The following is a 13,784-nucleotide window of genomic DNA, read 5'->3' on the forward strand; positions in this document are numbered from 1 at the left end:
GAAGCCAATTAAGGTTCCACTTAGTAAAGAGGAAAAATATTCAAATTTTTGTGGAAATTTATTCCTATTTGGGAGTTGAGGAATTTAAGATTTATGTGTTACTGTGAAACTGTAAACACTTACCCAGAAATAATGACTTTTACTTCTCTATATTCATTCCAAAAGTTCTAAGAATATATAGCAATAATACAATTATTTTTTGTAATTATACAAATATGTACTTAATGTGCACAGAGCATTTAGAATTACATAGTAGATCAGAAGTATTCTTAATGATATTAGTTCAAGTATACCAAAATATATGTTTTAGCAAAGAAAGACTTCATTAAAGTACTAGAGGTCCAGTGCACGAAATTCCTGCACTGGTAGGGTCCCTAGTGGCTGTCGCCGGACGGGTCCTCCCTCCCTTCCCCTGGCTGGCCCCACGCCCTAGTCAAACTCCCGGACAGCTCCCATTCAGAGGGGACAATTTGCATACATGCTTTTATTATATAGGATGGTTGAGTATATTTCCAGATGGATGCTTTATTGGGTAATCTTTTCTTAGCCAACTATTTTAAAATTTTTCACTTTACAAGGAAAAACATAATATTGCATCGGTGTATCACAGACAACCAAGAATAACTTGAATTCTGAATCACTAACTTGAACAGAAATGTATTCTTAGAACATTGATTTGCACTTAATGCGCTAGAGAGAAAGGAAAGACGGAACCTCCCAAGGAGATGAACATGCATTAAGCTTATAATTTTATAAATAACTCGGGGGCTCTCTCATATGCTGACATGGGGGCCACCATTGGCGCTCTAACTTCCTAAATGATATGAGAGATACAGATGGCTTAATTTTCTTCTCTAACAAAACTATAGAGCACAATGGTATTAAAAGGTGGGGACCATTAGGTGAACCTCTATTTGGGGCCATTATTTTTTATTTATTTTTTATTTTTTTTATTGCTAAAAGTATTACAAAGGGTATTACATACGTGTCCTTCCCCCACTCCCCCCGCCCTTGACAATCCCCTGGCCTCCCTTACCCCCAGTGTCTTATGTCCATTAGTTATGTTTATATGCATGCATACAAGTCCTTCGGTTGATCTCTTACCCCCCTCCCTCCTGCCCTCCAACCCTCCCTGGCCTTCCCGCTGCAGTTTGACAATCAGTTTGAGGCAGCTCTGCCTCTGTATCTATTATTGTTCAAAAGTTTGTAATGGTCTCTATTATCCATGAATGAGTGAGATCATGTGGTATTTTTCCTTCATTGACTGGCTTGTTTCACTTAGCATAATGCTCTCCAGTTCCATCCATGCTGTTGCAAATGGTAAGAGTTCCTTCTTTTTTACAGCAGCATAGTATTCCATCGTGTAGATGTACCACAGTTTTCTAATCCATTCATCTACTGATGGGCACTTAGGCTGTTTCCAGATCTTAGCTATGGTGAATTGTGCTGCTATGAACATATGGGTGCACATATCCTTTCTGATTGGTGTTTCTGGTTTCTTGGGGTATATTCCTAGAAGTGGGATCACAGGGTCAAATGGGAGTTCCATTTTTAGTTTTTTGAGGAAACTCCATACTGTCTTCCATAGTGGCTGCACCAGTCTGCATTCCCACCAGCAGTGCACAAGTGTTCCTTTTTCTCCACATCCTCTCCAGCACTTGTCGTTTGTTGATTTGTTGATGATGGCCATTCTGACAGGTGTGAGATGGTACCTCATTGTTGTTTTGATTTGCATCTCTCGGATGATTAGTGACTTTGAGCATGTTTTCATATGTCTCTTGGCTTTCTGGATGTCCTCTTTTGAAAGGTGTCTATTTAGATCCTTTGCCCATTTTTTGATTGGATTGTTTATCTTCTTTTTGTTAAGTTGTATGAGTTCCCCATAAATTTTGGAGATTAGGCCCTTATCAGATATGACGTTGGCAAATATGTTTTCCCACGCAGTGGGTTTTCTTGTTGTTTTGTTGATGGTTTCTTTTGCTGTGCAGAAGCTTTTTATTTTGATGTAGTCCCATTTTTTCATTTTCTCTTTAGTTTCAACTGCCCTAGGAGCTGTATCAGTGAAGAAATTGCTTTGGCATATGTCTGAGATTTTGTTGCCTTTGGATTCTTCTAGAATTTTTATGGTTTCCTGTCGTACATTTAAGTCTTTTATCCATTTTGAGTTTAATCTTGTGTATGGTGTAAGTTGGTGGTCTAGTTTCATTTGTTTTGCATATATCTGTCCAGTTTTCCCAATACCATTTATTGAAGAGACTATCTTGGCTCCATTGTATGTTCTTGCCTCCTTTGTCAAATATTAATTGAGCATATTGGTTCGGGCCGATTTCTGGGCTCTCTATTCTATTCCATTGATCTATATGTCTGTTCTTGTGCCAGTACCAGGCAGTTTTGAGAACAGTGGCTTTGTAATACAGCTTGATATCTGGCATTGAGATCCCACCTACTTTGTTCTTTCTCAGGATCGCTGCAGCTATTCGGGGTCTTTTTTTATTCCAGATGAATTTTTGGAGAGTTCGTTCTAGATCTGTGAAGTAGGCCATTGGTATTTTAATGGGAAGTGCATTGAATTTATAGATTGCTTTGGGTAGTATGGACATTTTGATGATGTTGATTCTACCAATCCAAGAACATGGTATGTTCTTCCATCTCTTCATGTCTTCCTCTATCTCTTTTTCCAACGTCCTGTAGTTTTCTGAGTAGAGGTCTTTTACCTCTTTAGTTAAGTTTATTCCTAGGTAGCTTAATTTTTTTGGTGCGATAGTAAATGGGATTGTTTTTATAATCTCTCCTTCTGAAAGTTCACTATTGGTGTATAGAAATGCCTCAGATTTCTTGGGGTTAATTTTGTATCCTGCTACATTGTGGGGCCATTATTTCTCTTTGCATCAGCCAGTGGAGGTCAGAGGAGCATAACCAGAGTTGTAACGTGGGGCAGGCATGATATGTTTATGCTTTAACCAGATTTGCCGTAAGGCTTGGTTCCCTGACTTTGGGGACACTAGCAATTGGCAAATAATAAATCTGAAGTGAGAAGAACTCATATTAAGTATCATTTTCCTAAATTTCTCATTTTGCGAGCTCCAAGGTGCAGTAACATTTTTTAAAGAACACGCTTGAAGGAGAAAAGAAAGTGACCTTGAAGCGGAGGTAAGAGAGAGGCAGCGGTAGGGTTGCGAGCCCTGTTTGCAGCTTTCTGAGCTAATCGCTCCTCTCACGATGCTCCACTGGCTTGAAAGTGTCCCCAGCAGGGAAGCGGAGAGGAGGGCTGGGAAGATACACCCTTCCGTCCACTGGACTGTCCCCACAATGCTTAGCCCCACACCGCCCAGCTCCGTGTGAGGGTTACCTTGCCCGTCTTACAAATCCTTGACTACAGCTTTGAGGTGATTCTGCGGTGCAGAAGGTTAAAAATAACAGCTTGGCCTCTAATGGGTTTGAAGAGGACATTTCGCCTTGCCGGTGAGTAAACCTCCTCCGCACACTGTGCCTTTTTGTCCTGACAGATTTTCAGACAAATGATCAGCTCCCTCCAACGCAGTCGCCTGACTCTGGGGACACTAGCAATTGGCAAATAATAAATCTGAAGAGAGAGGAACTCATATTAAGTATCGTTTTCCTAAATTTCTCATTTTGATTCTATTAAAATGACCTCCTATTATTAGAATTTAAATTGTCAAAACACCACTTTCACGGTGGCACAGAGAAGAAAAATTAAGCATCACCCAGTTTTATCCCTCCGTCTTTTGAAGCTTATATTTCCCTAATCACTCTACAGTGGTTCTCAACCTTCCTAATGCCACGACCCTTTAATACAGTTCCTCATGTCGTGGTGACCCCCAACCATAAAATTATTTCCGTTGCTACTTCATAACTGTAATTTTGCTACTGTTATGAATCGTACTGTAAATATCTGATATGCAGGATGTATTTTCATTGTTCGTGACCCACAGGTTGAGAACCGCTGCTCTAGAACGAGGGTTGCTTGGCAGGAAGCTTGCTTCGAAAAAAATGCATTTGCTCTGTGAGTGTCATCCGCACTGTTTTTGGTCTTTCCATATAAGACACCTCAGGCAGTCTGAAAAGGGGCTGCCTGTCTCCTGCCTCTTCTTTGTTATGGCCACAGGCGGCAGACAGTGTTCTGCACCCCTTACCAGCCTAAGTACCTTTGCAAGAGGCCTTCATTAAACTCCTGCTGCTGCTGCTGCTCTCAGAGATTTGTCATTGGCAAAGAAGACTGTGGGGTTTATGGTTTTGTAGGTGCTCAATAGAGATTTTTTTAAATTGGGTGGCTGTTTTTTTGACACTTGAAATTAAAGTAAGAATGCAGACGCCAATCCAGACAATTATCTGACCTGTAGAAATAAGTGACGCTTTCCCTCCTTCTGGACTAAACTAGCCTGACAAGCTTAACATAACCTCTTCTTTCTCCTGCACCTAGCCTTCTTGTCCCTTTCAAAAATAGCCCAGCCTAGCCGAAACCGGTTTGGCTCAGTGGATAGAGCGTCGGCCTGCGGACTGAAAGGTCCCAGGTTCGATTCCGGTCAAGGGCATGCACCTGGGTTGCGGGCACATCCCCAGTAGGAGATGTGCAGGAGGCGGCTGGTCGATGTTTCTCTCTCATCGATGTTTCTAACTCTCTATCTCTCTCTCCCTTCCTCTCTGTAAAAAATCAATAAAATATATTTAAAAAAAAAAATATAGCCCAGCCTGGCCCATGTGGCTCAGCGGTTGAGCGTTGACCCAGGAACCAAGAGGTGGCCAGTTCGATTCCCGGTCAGGGCACATGCTCAGGTTGTGGGTTCGATCCCCATTAGGGACAGTGCAGGAGGCAGCCCATCGATGATGAGGCAGCTGATCGATGACGTTCCTCTCTCATTGATGTTTCTATCTCTCTATCCCTCTCCATTCCTTTCTCTCTAAATTTCAATAAAAACGTATTTTAAAAAATAGCACAATACATGGCACAACCTTTCCCATGCTCACTTTTTCTATATTTCAGTGTGAATGACTAATATTGTGCAGTAAATGTGTGCTGCAGGGTTTGGCAATGTCTGCAAATGGCACAAAACACAACACTGAGAGGCAAAGTTAGGGCAGTCCCACCTGACTGGTTCTATCTCCCTTCCCTCAAATAGTCCAGCTTCCTCTCATCCTTGTATTTCCTCTTCATTTACACAGTGCCTTAGTCTTACTATTAAATGACTGTTATGGTCATCCCTTCTAATGTTCATTGTTAGGTGGCAGCTCCAAGGTATAGTAACATTTTTTAAAGAACACGCTTGAAGGAGAAAAGGAAGTGACCTTGAAGCAGACGCTATCATTTCCTCCAATCACGTGCAAGATGTTAATGATGATTCCAAAACCGCCTCTGAAGGTTTGCCAGTCATTGAAAGAGCTCCTGTTATACCCGTCCTACTCTTCAAAGCTTTTCCACATACAGATGACTCCCAAACAACCTGCAAGGCAGGTAGAGTAAGGCAAACCTGTCACCAGATTGCCAAAGTCACAGAGAGGTTCAGTGGGCCTCCCAAGGTCACACAGCCTGGACAGCAGCAATCCTGGATCTGCAAGGTCCCAAAATAAATCATTTTTCTTACCACAGAGGCAGTTCTCAAATTCCACCTCTGGGCACTAATGGCTGCACGGTACTTTCCATGAATGTCCCCCTATCTCTAATTACCTGCCTACCTCAGTCCAAGTGAATTCAGAATATAAGACCCAGCTTTTCCAGCTGACCTTTTCTAATATATAGCAACATAATGAGGGTTCTGACATTCTATCATATAATATTTCTGCTATAATTGTTTGGGGGTATTTTAAGTGGTACTGTATTTGGGCCTCAGAATTGTACTAACCCTATACTACGGGTACACATTAAAAATCAAATACGGGGAAGTAGAAAGTTTAAATGGACCTAAAAAAAAAAAAAATACACCCAAGCCTCCCAACTAGGAAATAAAAAAATATTTTCAAGTACAGCAGGTCCTTGAAGAATGTCATCTCGTTCAACATCATTTTATTATAAAGTTTATGAGATTCCGTGGGAACTTAACTCTTGTTTCTATCAAATAGCCTATAGGAAAATTGGTTTCCTTGTCATTTCACTTAAAGTTATAGGACCTATTGATGGTGTTAAGTTACATGCTATTCTCTATGCTCTAAGCCTTAAACTCTTTTGCTCTTAAACCATAGTTTCTGCTGTCCTATTGGGAACCTGGGCTATTAGGCACAGGAGGGGGGCATAGCGTGTGGGCAGTGAACCCTTCGTGGAAGGTGTCATTTAGAAGAAGGTTCATTAGATTCCTCATGGGGAGGGGGTCACACTGCCTTTGGTAGCAGAGAGCCTGGAGGGCTTCCCTCATCACTTCAGCGTGAGATTCATAAAACTGCCCCCCAGATCACAGACCACTAAGTGTCCTTCTGAAGACCCGTTTTCTGACTAACAGTTTGGAAAGTTCCCCAGTCATGTTTCTCATGCTGCTTTCCACGGAGCTGTTCCCGCTTGGTCACTGCTACCAAATGGCGCACTCTAGCTCTGCCGTCCATTCTCAGAGACGATCCAAGCTCTCCACTGCCTCCTCCAAATCCCTCTCCCTGTCATGTAAGACCCTTCATGTCCCAGCCCGAGGCGACCTTTCTACCTCTATGCTAACACTATCCTGTGTGCTTCACACAAACTCAAGTATTTCCTGTTCCTCACAAACACCCTAGACCAGTGATGGCGAACCTATGACACGCGTGTCAGAGGTGACACGCGAACTCATTTTTTGGTTGATTTTTCTTTGTTAAATGGCATTTAAATATATAAAATAAATATCAAAAATATAAATCTTTGCTTTACTATGGTTGCAAATATCAAAAAATTTCTATATGTGACATGGCACCAGAGTTAAGTTAGGGTTTTTCAAAATGCTGACACGCTGAGCTCAAAAGGTTTGCCATCACTGCCCTAAACTGTCCTGCTACTCTGTTTGCCCAGTCGCTTCTTTCACCTGGAGTACTCCGTCCTTTCTCTGCCTATCTGATTCCTACTCAGTATCAAAAGTCCAGCTCAAACACTTTCTTTGCTCCAAATTCAGTTATTTCTATGCAATTGGCCCTGGAACAACACAGGTTTGAACTGCGTGGGTCCACTTACCTGGGGACTTTTATTCAGTAAACGTTATTTTCCTTATAATTTTCTTAATAACATTTTATTTCTTCTAGCTTACTGTATTGTTAGAAGATAATATGTAATTCATGTAACATACAAAACATGTGTTAATTGGGTGTTTGTTACCAATAAGGCTTCTGGTCAACAGTGGGCCATTAGCAGTTAAGTTTTTGGAGAGTCCAAAGTTATAGGTAGATTTTCAGTGCCCTTAACCCCCACGCTGTTCAAGGGCCAGCTGCACATGCCTTCGCCCTCCTTTTAAATTGTGTTATACAGGACTTAATGCAACAAATTGGTTCCTGGTAGGTGCTGAATAAATTTGGTTGGGTAAGTGGCTAGATCTCACGTGTCCACACCCCTGTTTCACGAGGCAGGAAGGTGCAATAGGGTCTCGATGTCGGTTGGTAAATCGGTAGATCATTAGCGAGAGCAGTGGCCTCTTTGCAGTTTGCTTTTTCCATCCGGTGTATTTTCCTCCACTTTGTGACCCAGGGCCTTAATCGTTTTGCCTCAGTTGAATGTACATATCCACCACATCAATGCAGAGTAAGAAAGTTTGGGTGTTGTTGTTTTTAGGATTCCTGAAGTTTTGAAGTAATAATAATACATTTTCTTCCTAGAAGATTTTGTCATTCTTACAAGGTTGTGTGGTTTAGAAGGCGCTAAGGCAAACAGATCCTGAACAAAAAGTTCAGATCCCAAATGGAGGAGAGAGGCCTGTCCACCTCGATTCCCAGAGCCCATCCATCCAGCGAGGCAATCTGAGTGAACAACTGCGCTTGTCGCTCCTCTGGAGAACTCCCTGATGACATGGGTTCCTGAAGTGTGACTGGAGATATGACCCAATGAAACCCAACCAGCCGGGTCGCCGGGGCTGCTGAAGCATGAGTCTGCGTTTCTCAAGTCAGTGTAACAGAATCTGAGCCATGCAGAGCGGAGGGCGGGCCAGAGGCTATCCGGTAGCCAAGGGCACTGCGGGGGCTTTAGAATAACAGGGCGAGGCTGTAACCGGACGCCATCCCAGGACATTTAGCCAGTTAATCATCTCAATTGCCCATTCGTTATTCATCAACACGAGAAACCAAGTTTTCTTCTGGCTGCCCTTTTGCCCTTTCAGGTTACACCAATATTACGCTGTCCTTACCTTTTCCTTGTGTCGCATAAAATGCACCTGGCATAGTAAAGCATCTTGTCACCATGGATGTCATTGTGAACACTGGCCTGGGTCGGCCCAATCACTGTTGCTCCCGGAGCCAACATAAGCGCTGGCAGTTTAAGGGCACGGCTTTCAGTAGTTCTTCAAACCTCATTAAGACTGTAAATCCGCCGAAACCGGTTTGGCTCAGTGGATAGAGCGTCGGCCTGCGGACTCAAGGGTCCCAGGTTCGATTCCGGTCAAGGGCATGTACCTGGGTTGCGGGCACATCCCCAGTAGGAGATGTGCAGGAGGCAGCTGATCGATGTTTCTCTCTCATCGATGTTTCTAACTCTCTATCTCTCTCCCTTCCTCTCTGTAAAAAATCAATAAAATATATTAAAAAAAAAAAAAAAAAAAGACTGTAAATCCACAGAGACGTGAGACCAACAGCCATGTAATCTGAGGCAGGAGAGGCCTTACAACCCTATAGCCCTTACTGTTGTCTCAATTATCCATTTTATTGCAGCCTTGGAGGAGGAGATTAAAGAGGGTAAGGTTTTTTGTGTCTTCAATGTTAAAAATTCTCAACAACAGCAAATCTATCAAACTAATCACACGAGGAGCCCAACCTCAGTGTGAGTCCTTCCACAAGGCCCGCACTGCCTCTTCAGGCTTTGTATCAAGGGGAGTAAAGACAAGGATTTTGGAGTCAGACTTCCGGGTCTGGCCCTCACTACTACATAGCCTTAGCGATTCTCTCTGGGCCTGCTTCCTCATCTGTACAGTGTGAATGGCAATAACAACACCAACCCACATGATTCCTGTGATAATTAATTACCTCATGGGAGGTCAGTAAATGTTAGCTCTTATTTGCACTGTCTTGAATTTAGCTATGATCCATTGTTTGGGGAGTTTTATGGGTCCTGGGAAAATATGACCTTTGTTCATCTGTAATAAGGGAGAAAGAACACATACTATATCTTTTTGTTTAATGTTCAAATCTCTACATCAGTGATTCTCAAAGTGTGGTCTGGGGACTCCTGCAGATCCCCAGCACCCCAGTCCTTAAATTGATATACATCACTGTGTAAGTTTAAAAAAAAACACACAGCATGATGGTTTGATTTATACAGATACAATAAAGAGAAGGAAAAAAATAAGAAAAAAGGGACAAATTTTTCTCCCTGTGATGAGAACTCTTAGGATTTACTCTCTTAACAACTTCCCTATATATCATACAGCGCTGGCAGCTGTTGCGAAACCACCTTTGTAATACTGAAATGTTATTTGCCTTTTTCACTCTCATGAGTGTGGAGTGGAATTTTCCAGAGGCTACATGCTAGGTGATGATGTAATCACTTACTAGGTAAGGGAATGTGTGCTTGTATATTCTTCCTGTGGTGTTTGTTGTTGTTTTGTTTTTATTCCTCAACTCTTTCTAATGGAGTAAATAGTAATAGCTATAACCCACATAAACAAATCTCTTGGGGGTGCTCAATCATTTGTTTTGTTTTTATTTTTTTTATTTCAGAAAGGAAGGGAAAGGGGGAGAGAGAAAAACATCAGTGATGAGAGAGAATCATTGATCGGCTGCCTCCTGCACGCCCCACACTGGGGATCGAGCCCGCCATGCCCTGACCTGGAATGGAACCGTGACCTCCTGGTTCATAGGTCCCCGCTCCACCACTGAGCCACGCGGGCTGGGCCAGTTTATAAGAGTTTAAAAAGGATCCCGTGGCCAAAAACTGAGACCCTCCGCTAGACTATTTCAAGTCAAAGGCACCGTCCCGACCACCTCCAAATCCCTAACGCAAAAATGCCAACGTGTCCTCCGCTTTGAGACTCTGCCCCCGGGACAGGCCCCAGAGGCACCTCTGCCCACCTCTGCCCTCCTGTCTTTCAGGCTCTCTGCGTCCGACCTGCCGGGCGAGGAGTGGCTGGACTACGAGAAGCACGGCCATCGCCACTCCATGATCAGGAGGGTCAAACGGTTCCTGAGCGCCCACGAGCACCCGGGCAGCACGCGCGGCCGGCGCTATGCCCGGCAGGCCAGCGAGAGCTCCGCCTTCCTCCCGCCCGGCGACCTCAGCCCCTCCAGGGACCTGCTGGACGTGCCCTCCAGGGGCGCCCGCCGCGCCCGGAAGCACCTGGCCCCCGAGGGGAGCCCCGCGCTGCACTCCAGCCTGGGGGAGCTGTCCACCATCAGGGAGACCAGCCGCACCAGCACCTTGCAGAGCCTGACCCCGCAGCCCAGCATGAGGGCCTCCCCCGTCAAAATGCCGCAGGTCCCCGAGGTGCGCATCACCGCCCCGGGGCCCGCGGCCGAGGACCTGGGGGACTCCACCGCCTCCATCCAGAGCTTCGAGTTCACCGGGGTGCCGCCCATGGGCCCCGGGCTGCCCGGGGACCCCCTGAGGCTGATGGTGTTCCCCTCGGGGGAGGGGACGCCTCCCCGAGGCCCCAGTCCCCAGACTGTCTTAGCCCCAGCTGAGCAAGACCTGTTCCCGTTCGCCCCCGAGGAAGACCCTTTTGCTAACGACGCGTTCCCCAAAAGGTGGAGCCTCCCGGGGTTCCTGGAGTCCAGCCACACCTCCCTGGAGGGCCGAGGGCCGGAGCCCGCCAACCCCGAGCCGCCTCCGTTGCTCGACCCGGAAACGTCCTCCGAGACCAGTGGCATCAACTTCGTGGCTGGCCCGCGAGCCTCCTCCGACCTGCTGTATTTGATGGAAACTCTGGACACCAAGGAAACGGACATCGTAGAATTTAACAACGAGCGCACGGACGGGTCGCCCGGAGGAAAGCCAGCGAGCGCCAGGACCTAGTGCTCGTCTCCATCCGTCCCTTCCCTGAGGTTCAGCATGAGTTGCAGGACATGCCAAGGACTGGTCAGTTTCTAAACAGCAATCACACTGTATAAGCTATTTAAAACTCTGGAGGGCATTATGATCCGGACGTTTTCAACTAAGAAAATCCAGCACATCTGCATCATCCACCACCGCGCGGCTTCCATGGACGCTACCCTGGCCGCAGTGATGTATCTTAACCAAATAAGGAGCCTTGAATACATACATGATTTATAAACCCATAGATTGCCAGCTTTGGGAAGCACCTTAGAGATCATAACACAACCCCCTGGCTTTGCCAATAGGAAGACAAAGAACTCCCTATTTGTTTCCTTTTCTTATTCTTCTTTTCTTCAATTATAAAGACAGGGAGATGGCTCGTAAAATGCCTCAAAAGCTGCCTTCTAATGAGGAGCTTTTGTTTGAGGCTTTCCTACCATTTCACTCCCACCTTCTAACCTATTATTATCATCGCTTCCATGTTCTTGAGCTTCAGCTTCATCTCCCATTTCCTCTTCTCCTTTCACCACTTCATTTTTCTCTGTTCCCACTTTATTCTCCCATCTTTCTCTAGTTCCCTTCTTCCTAGTCTTGCTCCTTCCCTCATACTCCACTCTGTCCCACCTTGCAGGTTATAGTATTTGCACCTGCCAACTCAGTTGCTTACTTTTTGCCATGATTTTCCAAATGTGAGGCACTGGCAACGCCTCCCACAGAATAACCGAAGATGTCAACAAATCCACTTGACACATTTCCAGCCCCTCGGCGGAGAGGGTGGGAGTCCATGGAAGCCCGCACCCTGGGCAGCCATGGCCGTTTCTCTCCGCCTCCACTCTGAGGCCTGGAACACTGGACAAAACTGAAGTCAAGATGGGCATGAGACTTAAATAACCACATGCTATGGAACCAAAGAATACCAAAGCTTGAACGTGTTTAACTCGAACTCTTAAAGCCAAAATCCCAAACTTGTCACAGCGTGGGACCAGTTACTGTGTCTGCCAGGTTGTTTGGGATGAGGTAGGACGTTGGAGCTGGGAGGTTTAGGGGGTCCAGGACTGCACCATGGGGATGGGACTGGGACTCACTCACTCCAAGGAGCTCTTGGGGTGGCTGCCAGTGGGGGGCTCCCAATTTTGTCTGGAAAGCCATGTCTTATGAGTGCTGCTCTCACTATTTCTGTCATGTGATGAAGCTTGACTACATAAGGTTTAAGAAATAAAATAACTCTAATAGCCACCATGTACTGAGTGCTCACAGTGATGAAGCTTGACTACATAAGGTTTAAGAAATAAAATAACTCTAATAGCCACCATGTACTGAGTGCTCACAGTGTTCCAGGCAGCAGCACGGAAAGTTCACAGATGACCTCACTAATCCTCACAGGAATCTTATGAGCTGATATACTGTCGTCTCCATTTTCAAGATGAAGATACCAGAGGCTTTGGAGAGGTAAAATAATTTGACTAAAACCACACAGCCAGGAAGTGCAGGGCTCAGATTCAAACCCAGGTTTCTGACTCAGGAGCCCATACTCTTAGCCGGTGAGATCCCTCCCTGTGCTGTGCCCTCTGCACGGCCCTGAATCTGCCAGCAATTTGCCCAGAACGCTGGAGGGAGGGTGCCCTGAGAGAACCATGCCTGTGTTTCTCCAGTGTTGGAGTCCTCCTTCGGTCCTCCCTGCTGAAGTCTACCTGCATCTTTTTTTAAAAAATATTTTTTTTAATTGATTTCAGAGAGGGAGGGAGAGAGAGATAGAAACATCAGTGATGAGAGAGAATCATTGATCGGCTGCCTCCTGCACTCCCCACACTGCAGACTGAAACCCGGGCATGTGCCCTGACCAAGAATCGAACCGTGACCTCCTGGTTCATAGGTCAACTCTCAACCACTGAGCCAAGCTGGCCGGGCTACCTGCATCTTTAATGCATGCATACAAGAGGGCATTGGTCCACGTTGGAGGCCCAGCCATGGTCCTCTTCATTTTCCTGAAAGAAGAAAGTTGGCAAACCCCCCCCCTCACCTCCCTCCACCCCCCTCCTCCCCCCCTCCCCTTCCCAACTCCTCCTGATATGCAAATGCTATCATTAGCACATTTTCACAAGGCATCGCAGCATACCAATGACCACCCCAGCTGCAGGACAGCAATGGCATTTACCTTACCTGGCCTTTCTCCAAGGACTAAAAGGAAATACTATTGGAAGAAATGCTATACATGGATGGTTTTCTATGTTGGTTGATAGTGTTACTACCTGGGAAGGCACTGATATCCAAAGCATTACACAGACTACGGGATCAAGCCCCAATATAACACTTGTAAAATGCAGAAACCTTGCCCTAACTGGTTTGGCTCAGTGATTGGAGCATTAGGTCCCAGACTAAAGGGTCCTGGGACCTATTCCAGTCAAGGGCACGTACCTTGGTTGTAGGCTCATCCCCAGCCCCATCCGGGTGCGTGCAGGAGGCAACCAACTGATGTGTCTCTTTCACATCGATGTTTCTCTCTCTGTGTCTCTCCCCCTCCTTTCCACTCTCTCTAAAAATCAATGTAGAAAATATCCTCTGGTGAGGATTAACCATAAAACTATAATAAAATAAAAATTTAAAGGCAGGAACCTTAACCTTCTCTTAATACTCTTCTCTTTAATGT

At 45.4% G+C, this 13,784-nt stretch overlaps 1 protein-coding gene across 1 annotated transcript in view; it reads left to right on the forward strand.

Moving 5' to 3' along the window:
• BEST3 (bestrophin 3) overlaps nt 1-12,544 on the forward strand; it is a 40,836-nt gene extending 28,292 nt beyond the window's left edge. The window contains exon 9 of the mRNA XM_070407635.1: nt 10,198-12,544. Coding sequence (XP_070263736.1) covers nt 10,198-11,116 — 919 coding nt within the window. The 3' untranslated portion in view covers nt 11,117-12,544. The remainder of the gene's footprint in view (nt 1-10,197) is intronic.
• Nucleotides 12,545-13,784: the final 1,240 nt, after the last annotated feature.

Source organism: Myotis yumanensis, unplaced genomic scaffold (genome assembly GCF_028538775.1).
Source record: "Myotis yumanensis isolate MYYU_CA2020_CCGP unplaced genomic scaffold, mMyoYum1.0.hap1 SCAF_3, whole genome shotgun sequence".
Lineage (NCBI taxonomy): Eukaryota > Metazoa > Chordata > Mammalia > Chiroptera > Vespertilionidae > Myotis > Myotis yumanensis.